General features: G+C 41.6%; 1 protein-coding gene across 1 annotated transcript; it reads right to left on the bottom strand.

The window, feature by feature from the left end:
• Positions 1-6422: 6422 nt before the first annotated feature.
• Positions 6423-17116, bottom strand: cse1l (CSE1 chromosome segregation 1-like (yeast)). The gene is made up of 25 exons (XM_072666297.1): positions 17038-17116; positions 14836-14925; positions 14570-14712; positions 14368-14469; positions 13985-14130; positions 13697-13787; positions 13497-13604; positions 13292-13384; positions 12930-13097; positions 12486-12615; positions 12268-12333; positions 11940-12142; positions 11749-11833; positions 11585-11646; positions 11236-11372; positions 10257-10360; positions 10027-10124; positions 9461-9611; positions 9102-9310; positions 8820-8917; positions 8637-8722; positions 8467-8548; positions 7844-7990; positions 7418-7649; positions 6423-7249 (listed from the first exon to the last, which is right to left on the bottom strand). The coding sequence occupies exons 2-25, from the start codon at positions 14918-14920 to the stop codon at positions 7160-7162; spliced, it is 2916 nt and encodes a 971-aa protein (XP_072522398.1). The 5' UTR covers positions 14921-14925; positions 17038-17116; the 3' UTR covers positions 6423-7159.
• Between the last annotated feature and the right edge of the window lie 680 nt (positions 17117-17796).

Genomic DNA, 17796 nt, shown 5'->3' with positions numbered 1-17796 from the left:
CGACCAATCCTACGACTACAGCCAGTACAATGATGACACTAATGATGCACCTTGATTGCTGGCCACCTGGGGAAGAAGAAGGAGAGAAAGAGAGGCATTTACACTCTGAATGCTTGAGTGGTTCATTGGCATCAATAGCATATCTGTAACAGGGCTGTAACTAACGATTATCTATTAATTATTGTGGTTGGCGTGGCGCAACAGATAACACCACTACCTGCCAGTGAGCTACCACACCATGTGGGAGACTGGGGTTCAATTCCTGGTCTGGGTGGCTATGCTGTGGTACACCAATAAGAGTCCTTGGGCAAGACTCCTAACACTACAATGACCCACCTCTGTAATACGAGTAACCTCTGCTAAATGCCATAAAATGTAAAATGAAACAAGTAAGTTTTTCCATTAAGATTCATTCAATTACCAGTTAACTCTTATGTAGTTATCAGCTTTTAAATTTAGCTTGCTAAATTTAGGTTCGCTGACTTTTATCAATAATGTATAATATAATATAATATAATATAATAATATAATATCTTCTCACGCCACCAGAAAAGTTGGTCCCTATTCAAAACCGTAGGACATCAGAGCACGTCTACGACTGCCAGTGTAAATCACTTTACTGAACTATAGCCCTGTTTTGACGGACACTGTTCTAATCCTTTCATAATGGAAGGACAACTCACCCAAAACCTTCAGTTTTATTTCTGAGGTTTTTCCGTCGCAGCTACACTTGTAGGAGCCGCTGTCATGGTGGGAAACGGAGCTGATGCGCAGTGAGATGTTCCCTCTGGTGATGTTTCCAGAGAAAGCGATTCTTTTTTGAATACCATCCTCGACTCTGCAAGTTCCTTTGCCACACTGAGCGACGACAACGTCTTCGACGGGGTTGGAGATGGTCCACCGAGCGTCCCCAGAGCAGACACACGGGAGAGTTATGGCTTCATTCACTTCTGCATCTACGACCGTAGGCGTTTGCAGATTCGTCGGTAAAACGTGAACTAGTGGAAAAGGAAAATGGAGAGATGATAGAGAGTTAGAGTAATTTGAATAGAGCACAGACAACACAACAGGGGCTGGATGCCCCCTAACTTTATGCTTAAGAAAAAAAAAAGTTAAGCTACAGTCAGGGCTCATCTTTGGGGAAATAAAAGCTTGATATCATCCAGGGTACAAATTTGAGAAGCAGTTGGGTTGCATTTCACTCCATGCATCATTTATGTCCATAATTGTCCTCATCTTCATAGTCCAAGAGAGAAAAAAGTTTCTCTCTGGAGCAGATAAAGATAAGCCTACAGATACCATGCCTAATGCCAGGGCTGGGCTAGAGGGGTATAAAGCCCCCCAGCATTGAGCTGTGGAACTGTGTTCTCTGGAATGATGGATGGAGGTGCTCCATCCAATGCTTTTGGAATGAGTTAGGGAGTTGGGGATGATGAGGAGTGCATTTAACAACACTCCTGTTGCTAAATGCACTCAAAACCTCACAGCAATGTTCCTCCAAAATCTAGTAGAAAGCCATCTTCCCTGGACAGTCGAGACAGGAGAAAAAAAGCAGGAGAAACTCTGTTTTAATACCCTTGATTTCAGAAGAAACAATGAATGAGCAGGTGTCCCAATACTTTTGTCCATGCAGTGTACGTGTGTATAGGTGAAAATAAAGACAACTCACCTTCCACTTTAAGCAGGACAGCACGAGGATCTCCTTCACGAAATTCATCATGAAAGCTGCACAGATACAGCCCTGCGTCTGACGGACGAGCCGAACTGATGTGAAGGGAGAGGTCTCCATCTTTAAAAGCTTCAGGAGACAGTACGAATCTGTCCTCAAAGCATTGGCCTAGGGTCACAGTCCCACTTTCATGATTGTACTGGACAATCTTTCGTCCATCTTTTTTCCACTGTACGTCCTTGGCATCCTTGCGGGTGTCTCCGTAGCATGGGAGTGTGACGTCCTCCAGTTCCTGAACCTTCACGACCATCGGCACTGAGAAACAAACAAACCTGACATCAGTACAGAAGCAGTCAAGATCCTCCTCTTTCTGAGGACATGGTCAGTTGGTCAGTCTTAACAGCCCTGATGGAACGAGCACTTACCAAACACCCTCAGTTTGACTTCAGCCGTTTTCCCATCACAGCTGCACCTGTAGGAGCCCTTGTCATTGTAGGCAACGGCTCGGATTAGCAGCGAGATGTTCCCTCTGGTTCTGTCTCCAGAGACGGTGAACCGTTTCTGAAAGCCGTCCTCAACCCAGCATGTCTCTCTGTCGCAGTGAGCAACGTCAGCTTTCATGGGGATGAAGATGCTCCACTTGGCCTCGCCAGGACACTCAATTCCACATGGGAGAGTAATAGGGTCGTTCACCACCGCTTCAATGGCGCTGAAAGCTTGGCACTGCAATGCCAGGTAGGAGACTAATACAAGAGAGGGGGAAGAACAGTCTGTGGCTGTTTCAGCTTAAAAACGGACAGTCTGACAGTGTAGATTTCATATGCATTAAGAGTGGACTTACTGATCAGGAGGATTGCAGTCAAAGGCCCTCCCGCCATCATGCATGAAAGCAGAGGATCTACAAAGGATGAAAACTGAGTTACTAAGACTGTGAAGCAGAACATCCAAAACTCACGACCCTAGAAAACCTGTGGCACTGTGCCTTATTTCCTTTCTTCTACATCCTCTGAGCCTGGTCTAATGTCTTAATATGTCGAACTAGTCTTGGTCTCATTAGTATTTAAACCTGGTAATAGATCACAATCATTGTGTGTGATCACTATACTCTACTCCAGTAGTTTCCAGACCCTTTATCAGCCACAGAAGTACAATACAATACAAAGTAGAGTGAGGACAGGATGAAGGAAGTCAGTAGAGGTGGGGAACATAGCTAAGTTTAGGTTCTTGGACCAGAGTGATGATGACACCCTCTTCTCCAGCAGGAACTGTGTGTTTCTGGTCTGATGGATCCGTGATCATTTTACTGGTTTCATTAGTATTTAAACTTGGGTCTGTCTTGGTGTCGTTACTATTTGCACTCTTTTTTTGTCTTGGTCTCATTAGTATTAGAACTTGGACCTGCCTTGGTTTGATTAGTATTAGAACTTGGACCTGCCTTGGTCTCATTAGTATTAGAACTTGGACCTGCCTTGGTCTTGTTAGTATTTGAACTTGGACCTGCCTTGGTCTCGTTAGTATTTGAACTTGGACCTGCCTTGGCCTCATTACTATTAGAACCTATACCTGTATCATTAGTATTTAAACTTGGGTCTTTCTTGGTGTCATTACTATTTGCACTCTCATGTCTTGGTCTCATTAGTATTTGGACTTGGACCTGCCTTGGTCTCGTTAGTATTAGAACCTATACCCACTCTGGTCTCGTTAGTATTTGATTTTAGACCTGATTTAGCCTCATAACTCTTGGTCTCGTTGTATGTAAACTTGGGTCTGTCTTGGCCTCATTACTATTAGAACCTATACCTGCCTTGGTCTCATTAGTATTAGAACTTGGACCTGTCTTAGTCTCGTTAGTATTTGCCTTGGTCTTGTTAGTATTGAATTTAAACTTAACTTGGCGTCATTAGTGCTTGAACTTGGGGCCAGTCTTGGTCTCATTAGTATTAGAACTTGGATCTGTCTTGGTCTCATTAGTATTAGAACTTGGATCTGTCTTGGTCTCATTAGTATTAGAACTTGGACCTGTCTTGGTCTCATTAGTATTAGAATTTGGATCTGTCTTGGTCTCATTAGTATTAGAACTTGGACCTGTCTTGGTCTCATTAGTATTAGAACTTGGACCTGTCTTGGTTTCATTACGGTTTGTACGCTTTCAGTAGTAGCCTTGACAACATACATTTTCATGACATTAAAACATGGTCACATGTGATATGGAAAAATGTGATATTAATGTTTGACCCTTTAAAGCCTGAAGCATCAAATAATTGCCAGATTTTAAATCTCTAAAACTTCAACATTTATTTGACCTTTTGACCAAATATAAAAAAGAAGAAATATCACTCTGTATAAATCAAATGATCAGAGGTGAGAGAAAGTCTCAAACAAGTCTCAAGTGTCTGAACCTTCTAGTCTCAGGAATCAGGAATCAAGTCACTTCCAGCCGTCATTTTTGGAAAAGCCCCTTCTATGACTGCATAATCGTATGTTGCGCTCTGCTGTGTGCAGGTAGATCGCATATATTCCCACAGTCAAAAACAAATTGTGACTTCTCAGTGTCTAAAAATGCTAAAATGAATAATAATGAAACTAAATCTGGTCATTTTGACTCTTCTGAATCTGCCTAAAGTGTGTGTAAAGTTCCAAATCATAAATACCAAGTCGATATTAGTCAGTATTGGCTAGTTTTAAGTCCAATTGCCTGAAGTCACGTGCCTCAAGTTTAACAACCTGCAAACGACTCCCTCAGTTTGGATAATTTGAGTAATTCTACACTGTGAAAAATGATTTGAGCGTTTGATGTTATGATCACATCCTTTTTTCATTCATCTTAACTCATCAAATGTAGTTGTTATGGTTTGTATAGTGACTTCAGCTAGACTTTATGAGCTGTCAGTCTTTCAACTCCGCCACTAACAGCCAGTCAATGTAAACGTTTGGTGAAGCGTGGTTTCTGTTCAGTGCAGAAGACGCGTGTATGAACGAGGAAGTAGGTGGAAATGGAGTGACTTGAACTTGTGAGTTATGGCTATGGTTGTATGTAGAACCTGATCTATCCCACATATCAACTCTTTAGCTGGGTGATTAATTATGATCTTTGAGTTCAGTCAGAAGTAAGAGATGTTTTGAGAGATGTTGGTGTTTTTACTTTGAAATATTACATATTTTTACATAATCTTGACTTCTGTTGACTTAGTTGAAGCCTATAATAAGCCTTGTGTTAAGAAGTCGACTGTATTTTAAACTTTGCACCGCTAAAAGCTGAAGCAACTTGGACTATATAATCAAACCGACTTGCAGAGAGGAGCCTGAAGCCAAAACAAGGTTTAAGATCAAATTCCAGCCAATTTGATTGATCCTGATTGATTTGCAGCTTGTGAACTTCAGTTTTTGAGTTAAAGCCATATTAATATTTACAGATCCTTCAAGAGTATACATCAAAGCCCCGCCCCCTCACAAACACCACACAAACACTTCCACAGAGACACGAGCCCTGATTTCAGACTTTGATCAGATTCAGATGTATTAATCATAATCACACAACTGTATTAATGATCATCTCAAAGGGGAGCAGCCCCGCCCCCTCCGCAGCCTTCCTCGTCCATGCACGCGACTTCTCCACTGAACAGAACTGCGTGCAGGAGCCGGCACGAGGAAACCACGCTTCACCAATCGTTTACATTGACTAGCTATTAGTGACGCAACAGAATGACAGACTTTACAGACATCAATCTCCAAGACCTGAGACCAGGGTTTAGGTGGAGGCAGCATTAGCACCCGCAGCGGTGAGAGGAGCCTGACAGCAGCAGGACTCGAGGCACGCGCCCAACAGACATTCAGTCCAGGACTCACCTTCAGGACAGGTGGGCTGAGAGAAGCCTGTTCTGTCTTAGAAAAGTTGATCAGCTCTTCTTACAGACTGTCTGTGAGCGCATCCAGGAGCGGAGCGGAGTGTCCTATGGCATTCCCCTTCCTACACAACTACGTCACAAGGTGGAAATTGGGCGGGGCTTGGGAAGTTTGGGTCTGCACATGGTCCCCCCGTATCAGATAGGAACTTACGAGTTAAAGGACAGGGTGGAGGGTGGAGGGTAGCAACGACTAAGTCATAGTCGAAGAGATGATGTGGAGATGGTGTTTTTGGGACAGTGTTAGATTAGGAGGAGGAGGGTTCAGGCACCTCCTTCCAAAATGTAGCCATTTCATACCACCATTCAGACTGACAGCTAATGCAACTCACTTTTGATTAGAGAAAGGGAACATTGGGATTTGTGTAATGCCATTTTTACCTGGTAGAGATCCTGATAGCATAGATCAACTATGAAATGTTTGATATTATTATTAGTAATAATAACAGCAGATGCACAGACCTAGACATTTGACTAGTCCCATATATCCATAACATGACATGTCCTAGATTGAAAAGTGCTTAGTTTTAGCTAGTACTTACTAAAAGTGTATTATGAATTTAGGATCAGCTCCTGTTCTTAAGCTCTTCTTCCAAGTACTAGTCCTACAGAGCTGAACTGTAAGTTTAAGAAAAGGAGGGTTACTAAGAAGCATGACCAAAAGCACACCTCTCAACTTACAGCCCTTGTGACCATGTGGACACAGCAGGACAGTTAACTTAAAAGGAGTTCCCAGGCCCAAGAATCTGACGTAGTCGTAGTGTCATGTTTCGAAACTGGGATTACTCAAATACCAGAAGCTGACCCAGGTATGGTAAGAAGAACGACAACAACAAAAAGAACCATGAGCATTTTACAAGTGCATCTCTTTATTAACAAGAAGACAAAGCCTTAAATCTAAGACCAGACAAAGACAAAACACGAACACATGCAACAAAGAAAAGGAGGAGAAAAGGGGGTGATAAGAGCTTTGCTTTTAGTGCCACAACAGCCCTTATTTTTGTACAGTAAAATCAACTCCAGAAACTACAGAAAAGAAACACACTCCCATTGATTTGCAGAGACATCAAATGTCGTCCAACTCGTGTCGTCAAACGTTCGTCAAAGTCTTAAGTCATTTTCGCTCCAAAAATACTGTTGATATATGTTATGAATATTTTGTCTTTCTGGATCTGAAATGCCAGCGGGCGTCGGATTAAAGCGCTAGATCAGAAATCCTCAAGTGCTGAAGAAGCATTATCATCTCAACCTCAACTAACCGACAGCGTACTGGTAGGTGATTAGCCACCAGTGTGACGTAACCATTCCCACTCGAATAACTTTGCTTTGCTTTTCTCTGCTTGGTCCGTTATTAGACATTTCCATTTTAGTTTAGTTTGTACAACTCTTTAAAAATACCCTCTTGCAGATGCCGGCGCAATTTTGAGCAGCCCTGCAATTGCGTGTGTGCGAGATGTCAAGTCGACTGTTCGTCTGTTGGTTCGTGTAGTCCAGGTACGTCAGTCCCAATCTCGACAGTGACTCCTCTTCCCCCTGCGGTGTATTGACAGACTCCAGGAACAAAACATAGAGAAAGCTAGCATCCTCTTTAGACCAGCTGGACCGAAGCTGCCTGGAGATAGCCCTGCAGGAACTGGAGCGCCTCGGTGTTCAGACTCGTACTCAGCATCGAGGGAACCTTCCAGAAAAAGATGTTTCTTATTAGATTACAGTGATTAAAAGTAGGATTTAAACTAAGGTTATACCCAACATCAAATTTCTGATGACACCACCTACTGAACAGCGGCCATGGAAACAGGTTTATTACACAGAGTTATAAAGATCATAAAAATTCTCATGTTCTTACTCTCCCAGGGCAAGCGGTGGACAGTTTGTGTAACGACTGAGCCAGCAGGATTTTGGGGTTGCTGACAGCATCTCCAATTGGATCATGTTCCTTCTTTCCAGCAAATGCCAGCTGGGAGAAAGCTGTCTGGTATCCCGGCGTGTCCTCAATGTCAATGAAATGCTCGTCGTCTGGAATACTGTCATCCTCAGGCAGCTCAAACAAACCGATCAGAGCCTGGAGCACTAGAGGCCTACAAAAATAAATAAATAAATAAATAATCAAGTCCAGCAATGATTATATTAATCAAATACATCCAATTAATTGGCTGATCAAGTCTTTTGTATGTCTCTGAATAATAATTACAATTATATCAAACTGTACAGGCATTTCTGAAAGCCTGTGTATAAAGTATACATGAACCGTAACAGCCTTCAATTCTCTTACCAGAGCTTGGTGTATTCTGTGTCCATCATGGCTGGACATTCAGTCAGGATCTTCGTGATGCCCACTGCACAGATCTTCTTTTCCACTTGCCCAGACACTTTCTGCACCTCCGGAATCACTATCTTTTCCAACACCATGCCAAACATTCTGCCAATTAAATTAATAAGATGTTGAAATAGGAAAAGAGCTTGGAGATTGGACACAGAGCTGATTAAACACCAATGGTCATTTTGTCAGGCGCACGCTGTGTGCACACCGCAGGCGACAAATTTGTTCAGACTCGCCCATGCAACAGGCTATAAGGGTGTGTATACCAGCATGAAGCCGGGCAGGCAGATCATTTGATTTTAATTATAAACTAAAGGAAACAGTCCTGTAAAAATTATCTTGCTGACTGTTGGTGTGCTTTACCTTCGGGCAAAATGTAGGTCACAGCTATTTTGCAAAAGCAACAAAAATAAATAAATAAATAAAAAAAAAAAAAAAAAAAAAATCAATCTGTGGACAGTTTAAGGAATACCTGAATATGGTTGCTTGCAGTGTTTGTTAAATTAGTATACTATAACACTATACATGCATTGGTGTGTTTTGGGACAGAAAAAAAAAAAAAAATCCAAACTTACTTTGGTTGTATATCATCAAATATTTCCTGCACAGCAATTGCCCCATACTTCACACAGTAGAGGTTAATGAAGACCAAGAAGCCTGTGGAGCGAAAGGAAACAGTGAGCAAAAAAAGTCTAGTCTGCTGCGTTGTATAGTAGTGAAATGTAGGGTTTTTCCCCACACTTACTCTTAATGAACTTTGTGGTCTTGGAGCTCTGCAGTCTCTGGAAGAGCAAGATGAATATCTGCTTCCTATACTGAGTAATAGACTCTCTAAAAGAGACAAACATTGTTTGTATAAGATTCACAGCAATTACTACATTAAGCAGTGACCAAAAGTATATCACAGCTAGTGGTGATCAGAACATACACTGGCATGTGCTCCACTATGCTGTTTAGCAGGTAGAAGCCTTGGTGATCATTAGCTTTGGAGGCGATGAGCTTCTGGAACACTCCAAGCAGACCAGGCTGAAAAAAGTAGAAGAGCAATCAGTCTAAACCAGAAAAGACTGGACTTTTGCAGTTTGTAAGCATGTGGGTATGTACCCCTTCCAGTCAATAGCTAAACAGTCGTAGCAGCCATCTAAACCCCTGAATTCTGCCTGCTTATCTAGGCACTACAGCAGATTTGCACATTTAGAATTGCACTTACAATTTTGTCTGCAGCAGAGCTGGCAATGGTGGCTCCCCCTTTCTCTAGGTATGCCTGCAGCAGCCGGACCAGTGGGGGGATGTTGCCTGTGCGCTCCCACAAAACAGGCTGAAGCAGGTGAGGGAAGAGGGCCATGTAGGAAGATGGGATGTTGTTAGTGTGAATCTCCAACAACAGAGACATCACCTGGAACACGTATGGCACAAACTCTGTATGGGGGTGGAAGAGAACGATCCAATGGGTGAAAATAGCTCAAACAGGTTTCACTCAACTGGTAAAGTGGTGTATGAAGACTCCTTCATAAACTAAAGTATTCTTTAAAAGATGCACACCTTTATTATTTCATATACTCTACCCACCTTGCACGTCACTCTGGAGGATCTCTGTGAAGACAGGGAAAAGGGCCTCCTCAAAGCTGCTTACACTTGCTGGGTTTGCCTTGCAAGTGATGCGGATGGACAGGCACAGTGATTCAAACAGGTAGTGGTTGAAATGCGGTTTGCTGGGATTCTGGAAAACAGACACATCAATGTGACTAAGGCTATAATTTTGATACATGTAGGCCTTCATGCAGGTCAAAAACGCTGAATAAGAATTTACTTTAATTATACACTAGTGTAAGCATCCAGAGACAATCTGCAGTTTGTTTGGTTTCAGTCAATTCGCTTTTACATTATTGAAAAAATAAAAATAATAATAATAATTGATTGATTTCATATTAAATATCCCATCCTGCCTTTAGGATCAAGTCCTGCTTTGGAAACGTCCCCTTTACTGGATGGCTGTTTATGTTTGTCCTGTTTGTGCGTCTATCGTCACAACTGGAGACGTGACCCATCAGACTGGACACCATACAAATAACATCTAATGCATTTCTGTTGCCAATCTATTGCGCTATGCTGCTCATAAGATGTGAATGGCTCACCTTGCTGACTTGGAGGAGTTTATGAGTAAGTTGGCCAATCAATGTAGGGATGTAGGTCACAATGGCTTCCTGTAGGAGTGAAAAGCTTCGCATGATGGCTGTAAAAAAGGTGAACACAGATTTAAGAAAAAAAAAAGGAATACGTGTGTATGTCTAGACAGACAGACAGGTGTGTATATATATAAAAACAAACGTAAATTCCTTATGTAATATTGTATAGGTAGAAGCACCTTTCATGATGTATTCATTCTCAGAGGAGCCAGGTATTGCCAGAGCATTGAACAGGTTGTTGAGGAGCTGCTCTGTGAATGGTGCCATCTCAGCAGCTGAGATGCTTTAAAAAACAAAACAAAAATAAAGTTAAATACTAATTAAAAATATATTTTAAAAACTTAATTGAAGTGAAATGAACTGTAACCATTCAAAATGTTTAGAGCATCCTTAATTTGCAGAGTTGCTGAGAAAAATATTAAACTGAATAAAAAAAAAAATAATAAAATAAAAAATAATAATATATATATATATAACAATAATTTAGACGAATCACCTACAGCTACAATGTTAGGCACTGTGTTGCTAGTGACAGACCAATGCTCCCAGCAAACTCACGATTACAGAGGAGAAGCAGTTATAAGTCCTATACAATCTTTGGGAGATGTGGTCAACCATCAGAGTCTGTAAGACACCTCAGCTCCAATTACGCAGTAAATTACAAAAAAAAAAAACGGATCTCTCAATAATGATAAACTAAAGGGTTTCTGAGGTCAAATATGTTTGTTTTCTTTCCAAAGTTCAGAAACTGTCAAAAGAAGTTTTAAAGAACAACATGATTTAATTCATAAAAATAAAAAGATACTTGTTAAATGTATGTACTGGAATAGAGTAAAGCACTGTTAACTTATATAGTTTCTAACCAGATTCTACTTTAAATAGAATGTGATTTTTGGATACCCCCTAGCCCTACAGCACACAACCACATTCAAATGACTGTGGTTTCCACCAGTAGGTGCTTATACATAACAATTATGCTATCTTTAGAGTAGGTATTGTTAGAGAGCTGGCACAGCAGGCATCAACAAGCTCTATTAGAGAACATTTATTGATCAGAATAAGCAATCAGAGTACCATATAATTATGGCTGTGCAAAAACAAGATAAATTTGTGTCATTACCCCCACTATCACCACAGCAGGGATATAGATAAACTCACAGTGTGGAGTTGTTGAGTCCCCTCATTGTAAAGAGGCGCTCCAGGGCATGAGCAGCATAGGTGTGCTGCACTGTGCTCTCTGCCCGTAGGTGAGCTACCAGTAGAGGCACTGTCTCCAACAGCTGCTCCTTGGGAAGCTGAGACCAGAACAGGGGCAGGTGTTAAAACAGGGGTGTTAAGGTGGCATATGAAGACACATATGGCTGATTTACTGAGCCACTTTGTGGGCATGATCTGCAATGTCTGCAGTGTTCTTTACATATGACCAAGTAGAGGCCCTTGATGTGCATAGTACTTCCACAAAGAACCAAAATGGAGAAGAATGGAAGGAGAAGACCGAGGAGCTTACCTGACTTCTGAAGGTCATGACGTACTTGATGGCATCCGATTTCAAGACTGGAAATTCATTCACTGTAAACAGAACAGAAAAACGTGTCATTTCAGCTACTGAAGTGATAGAGCAGTTACAGCTGCACATAAAAATATTCAATTAAGAAAGACAAGTCATTTTACCATTAGGAGACCTCAGGTCTGGTAGAATGTGGTTCACAAAGAACTCAGACAAGTTCACCAACTCATTGGCCTGTGTGATCCCATGCTGCGCAACAGTATTACACCAAAAATAAATAAAAATATAAGCAACAAGAAAAGGACAGAATGCTGATACGGTTTGTAGCTCATCTTAAACAGACATAACCACTAACCTTCTGTGTCTGGGCTTTGGAGGCCAGTGAAGTCACCAGATAGATGGCTGCATCCTTGTGTTTCCAGTTCACTGAAGGGTTCTTGGCATACTCCGTCAGCATGGAGTTGACATAGCCGGAAAAGATGGCAGTCACTGGGCCCTCAAAAAACTTGCACAGGCCTCGCACCAGATCACAGGCAGCTCGCCGCCTTGTGTCAATGTCTGCAAGGGGCAAACGCGAATGTGAAAATCACTGGAGCAGCATTGCCATATGGAAATTAGGCTATTATGATAGACAGCATAAACAAAGGGAGAAATTAAAAAGAAAAGTTAAAAAAGTTTGTTACCTGATCCTTCAAGGTCTCTTATGATATATTCTTCTGAATTATCCTCAAATGCTTCTTCATCTGCACCTGCACACAAGCCAAGCATATACTTAATTAAAAAACATGCAAAACTACAAATAATGCAGGTTACAAATAACTTCAGCATACTAAAAAACACAGAGTTCTGACAAATCACATAATTTGAAAGAGAAGAACCTGAAACCAAGTTCAGTACATACTTCTGAACTCCATGTTGGGTACGATGACCTTTTCACAGATGCTGGTGAGTGTATTCTGGTCCTCAAACAGATGCTTGTAGTGCGGCCTTTCACACACCGATGCCAGAAACTGAATGGCATTGCTCACCAGCTATTAGAAAGAGGAAGAAACCAATGAGAATGAATATTAATACAAGATTAGATTGATTCTAGGCCTACATGCACTGTCTCCCAACCCTGATTTACACTCAGGAGGTCATTAAAAAAAAAACAACAACAACAATGAGAACAAGCAGCAAGTTCTTAAGCTTATTTTGGAATACATTCCTGACATTCAGCTTTTTCTAACCAAACATTTGATTTAAATGATTTAATGGTGCCAATATACATCACTTTTAAATAAAGCATAATAGACAATACTACTGCTTCAAAAATAAAAAACTATAATCCCACAGTGGAACTCACCAAGTCATATTTGACCTCCTGTCCTGTTGTAACCAGTAGGTTCCAGATGGCTGTAACAAAGCGAGGCAGGTAGGGCTGAAATTCTTCATCATATTTCTGTGCATACAGTGCCGCATTATCACAAATCTGTGACTTCAGCAGCTCTAGGAGACCAGCTTCTTCCTCATCCTACAGCAGGGAAAACTACAATCAATTCATTTTCTATCAAAAGTATTACATTTGTTGACAATGCACCACAAAGTGCCAGACTTTAAAAATGCAGCTACTCAATAACACACAAAATGGTAAGTGAAACTAAAAAGTAGGTATACTCCAATGAATGTGTTCAGGAGTTGAACCTGAATATGGTTCATTACACTCACATCAGTTTGTAAAAGTTTGTTATCCAAGGTTAATAAATTGTGGAAATGGGTCATCCAAGTCTCCATGTTGTCTTCAAAGAACTCTGGAAGATCCTGGACAAAAAAAAAAAAAAGTTATGAAGTATTTTACTCAAAGCACAGGGATAGTGAGCAAAATTGAGTCCACATTGGTTATCCTAAAGCTTTAAACATGTGAAAACTGTACCTGGAAGTTGAGACTGTAGAACAGCTTTGATATGAGTGTAAGGGAGGAGAAGAGGACCTTCAAGGCATTAACATCTGTAGCATGGGTTTGACACAGGTCAATTGTGGCCTATGAGTAAAAACAGCAAGTGTTATCATAATTTAAGCTGCAACTGAGCAGATAAACCTGAAAAAGCAGCATCAAGGAGACTCCATGTTCACCTTAAAGAGCTCAGTAAGAGGCTGAGCAAAGGTATCCAGCACCAACTTGATCTCCATCCACAGTTCGTTGGACTTGAACTCATGCCGATATCTGAGAGATAAAGACATTCAACAGTATAGTTGCACTTGTGCCAACAGGTATCGTGTAGACAACTGAAGGCAAACTGCCCAAAGCCACTAGCTTAGACGCAAGAATGTTATTGGGCAAACTCAAAACCCCAGATGATGTCAGAGTAGCTCTTAAAAAGCATACTTCTAATAAATGAAGAAACTGTGAGGGCAGCATACCTTTTAAATAGCGAGTGTGCAGTGCGGAGAACCCCATTGATAATGTGGAAGTCTCCGCCCTGGAAGCGGTTCACCATCTCAGTCAGGAGGTCAGGCCACTTCTGTGGGAAGTCTTCTCGTCCAATGATGCTGATTGCATCGCTAAGCTGCGGACCAGAAACACTATCAAAGCTACAGCTACTTACAGTGACAGTAGATGATGTTAAATAGGCAGTCTTGACATACAATTCTGAAGCCTGCCTTTTAAAAAGCTTTAGGGAGTAGGGAGTGGCTCCTTAGAAGTAAAGTGTGGTTAATTCACACAATAAGAGAAGCACAAAAGGGGTTTAGGTTAAGGTAAGGGCTGCACATGTATTGTATGCAGGATTTTGCAGTCATTTTACCTGTTTCTGTATTTGCTCTGGGCTAGTGAGCATCAAATTTACAATGTTTGCTTTGATAGCTGTCCGGTCAGGGTCTGATATTTTGTTTGGTTCATCTTCAACCTAAAAGAGAGCAACAGATTATGACACCTAAACTGTTTCCTTACTGTCAACATAATTTCCTGCTTTCTTCTTACAGAAGATATGCAAAACCTAAACGCACTATACGCCAGTTCCTCTTGATGTAGTTCTTGAAGGTGACTGCAGCACACACACGTATAACCTCAACCTGGGACTTCTCTAGCGTTGTCAGTAGCAGAAGAGGATAGTTCTGATTCCCCTCCACTGACTCTAGAAACTTCTCCGCTGTTAAAGGATGAACAGAGACAAGTCAAGCATTTCAGAGATAATATTGAGATTTATAATTAGAGATTACATATATAAAAAAGAATTAAAACAAAACAAAAAACTACCACACACACCACATACCTGGGCGCCTGACGAGTGGATCAGGGTTTAGTGTTTTCTGCAGGTACTCAGTCAGAGTTTGGAGGTTGGCATCATTTAGCTCCATGATAGCTAGGGGGTTCAAAACAAATGTGAGTACAGCATCATAACAACATTTTACTCATTATCCTAAATTTGTCTGCAGTTTAAAACACTTACTTAGATAAACCGTGTGCATGCTAAAGACAGAGCTTCTAATTTTGATAGAACTAGATATGAATTGCTATATTTAACAATAAATGACAGCAACTTGATTGGTGGAGCAACAACTGATATCTTGCGTATAAGAAGAATCTACAGATCCCTCGAAGTATCAAGGAAGAAACCCAATATTTCGAGACATAAATCATTCCCTGTGTTTAATAAAATCTCCCCTTAATTTAAAGTTTCTGCACTTTAACAAACCGTTTCTTACACTTAGAAGGGAAGTTTTCTTAAGCCTTTTGTTCAAATAAGGCAGTAACTTACTTAAGAACTAATATTTGAGGGAATTGAGTATGCCTTTAAATATAATTCCTCACTCAGTAACAATCTGTACAGACAAATTCAAGAAAACTAGAGAAGCAGAACTCTAGAAAGCTACACAAAATGGACAAAAGTATGGAGACACCTGCTCATTCAAAGTTGTTGGAGTTTTGTTGGAGTAACTGTCTCGACTGTCCCTAAAAGAAGGCTCTTTTACTAAATTTGCAGCATTCAGCGACAAGAGTAAGAGTAAGTAAGGTCAGGATGTCGGATAATCATCATCATCATCCCAAAGAACACAGTTTCACTACTCAAGGCACCTGGAATGAGATGAGGTGCTACTAAGCCCATGCTTATGTGCTCCACTGTGGGGCAGTGGTGGCTCAGCGGTCAGAGCGCCGAGATATCGATAACAGGGTTGTGGGTTCGATTCCCAGGCTCGGCAAGCTGCCACTGTTGGGCCCTTGAGCAAGGCCCTTTACCCTCTCTGCTCCCCGGGCGCTGGAGTTGGCTGCCCACCGCTCTGGGTGTGTGTGTGTACTCACTGCCCCTAACACATGTGTGTGTGTGTTCACTACCAGATGGGTTAAATGCGGAGGACACATTTCGCTGTACAGTCCACACTGTACAGTGACAAATACGTGCACCTTTACCTTTACCTATTCTACTGGCAATACTTCTCTACAGGGAGCAGACAGGCTGTATGTGCTGTATGTGCAAATTCGCACCTCTGTTTCAACAATGGGTGCAACTTTAAGTAGCTGAATATTCATTAGTAGGGGTGTCCACAACTATTTGGACATGTAGGGTACATACATGAGCTGCTTTATCATGGGGTAAACCACTTGTATGCATGTTTGCAAAAAAATTACAAACTTAAATGAGCTTATAAAGTATCAAGGTACTAAAATAATATTTAGAGAAATACCTTGTTCCCTCTGCTTCCCTGAATTCGTTCCCCTTGGTTTAGAGAGGACGATTTAGTGACAATTTATGAAATACAGGGATAGATTAAGGTCTCGAAAATATTAAATATTTTCACATGTGGTACTTCAGAGACAAGCTGACAAATCTACAGAGGCAGAACACATCTAGAAAGCTGCCCAGGCCTTCAGAAAGTTAAAGTAAGAGGGTCTGAGAAGATGCCCACCCTGGAAAATTAGCAGGCCACCAAGCTAGCTAGCTAGCCAGCCAGCTAACATTAACTTAGCTAACTTAGCAGACAGCTAGCTAGCTACAGAAGTTATTTCTAAAGTGTGGAAGCTAAAAACAGTCTTGTAATTCTTCTAAAAAGTAAAATCCAGCGCTGAGAGTTTCGTTGTGGCCAGAGAAGCAGAGCCCGAGCCCGAGCAGAGCTGGCGTGCTAAGCTCCAGGCTAAATTAGCGAGCTAGCTTTGCTAGCGAGTGCGCTGGAAAATGAACTACTGTATGGATTATTTGACCAATTTTACAACAAGACGATGCAGTAAGTCAAATATCCCTCATTCAGAACACTTAATACGCCGTACTGAAGACCGGATGGGCAGTTGTTAGCCAGCTAGCTAGCTAAACGGCTGTTAGCTAGTCGGGCTAGCTTAGCTCAGACCGTCTGCTGCAGGTTTTCACCAAAACCACGCAGTAAAAGCCGGATAAATGTGTGTAAAGTCCTCGCTTACCAAACGAGACTACTCCTCCGACAAAGCTCACACTCTCTGTTGTATAAAAGCAGCCGTATCTCACCCGAGCTCGTCGCTGAAGCGCTGTAATGACCGGCGGACAGATGTGAGGAGAACTTCACCCGTTTTCAAACGTCTCCAACAACTGCGCGGTCACGATGCCGCGCATGCGCAGTGCTGCACACACGTGTAGGAGCGGATGGAGGTAAACGACGACGAGTTTTTGCTGAGTAATTTAATTTAACCCTATTCAATTAATTACTTTTATAAATAGACCAAGAGCTACAAAAAATAAAAAAAAGTCATATCAGTAAATAAGCTGACCACCTCGTGGTTTCTACCCTCCATTAGATCAGCTCCTTAGACCATAATTACAGACTGTCTGTAGTTCTTTGCACACTTTGTTAGTTAACCTCCTTGTCTTTCATCGGTCAGGACCCCACAGAGCCACCACAGGTCATTCTCAGCACTGCAGGGACACTGACTGACTGGCATGGTAGTAGTCAGTAAATAAGCTGACCACCTCCATTAGATCAGCTCCTTCGACCATAATTACAGACTGTCTGTAGTTCTTTGCACACTTTGTTAGTTAACCTCCTTGTCTTTCATCGGTCAGGACCACACAGAGCCACCACAGGTCATTCTCAGCACTGCAGGGACACTGACTGACTGGCATGGTAGTAGTCAGTAAATAAGCTGACCACCTCCATTAGATCAGCTCCTTAGACCATAATTACAGACTGTCTGTAGTTCTTTGCACACTTTGTTAGTTAGCCTCCTTGTCTTTCATCGGTCAGGACCCCACAGAGCCACCACAGGTCAT

The sequence above is a fragment of the Salminus brasiliensis genome, chromosome 21, assembly GCF_030463535.1.
Source record: "Salminus brasiliensis chromosome 21, fSalBra1.hap2, whole genome shotgun sequence".
In the NCBI taxonomy this organism is placed as follows: domain Eukaryota; kingdom Metazoa; phylum Chordata; class Actinopteri; order Characiformes; family Bryconidae; genus Salminus; species Salminus brasiliensis.
This window is presented reverse-complemented; position numbering and strand designations above follow the sequence as displayed.

What these genes read in the sequence shown, in the direction of transcription:
- cse1l (XM_072666297.1), bottom strand. Translation starts at nt 14,920, where the DNA reads ATGGAGCTAAATGATGCCAACCTCCAAACTCTGACTGAGTACCTGCAG. An exon ending in GAATGAATACATCATGAAAG is followed by an intron (nt 10,125 to 10,256) that starts GTGCTTCTACCT and finishes CCTTTTTTACAG; the next exon opens with CCATCATGCGAAGCTTTTCA. An exon ending in GACCACAAAGTTCATTAAGA is followed by an intron (nt 8,549 to 8,636) that starts GTAAGTGTGGGG and finishes TTCGCTCCACAG; the next exon opens with GCTTCTTGGTCTTCATTAAC.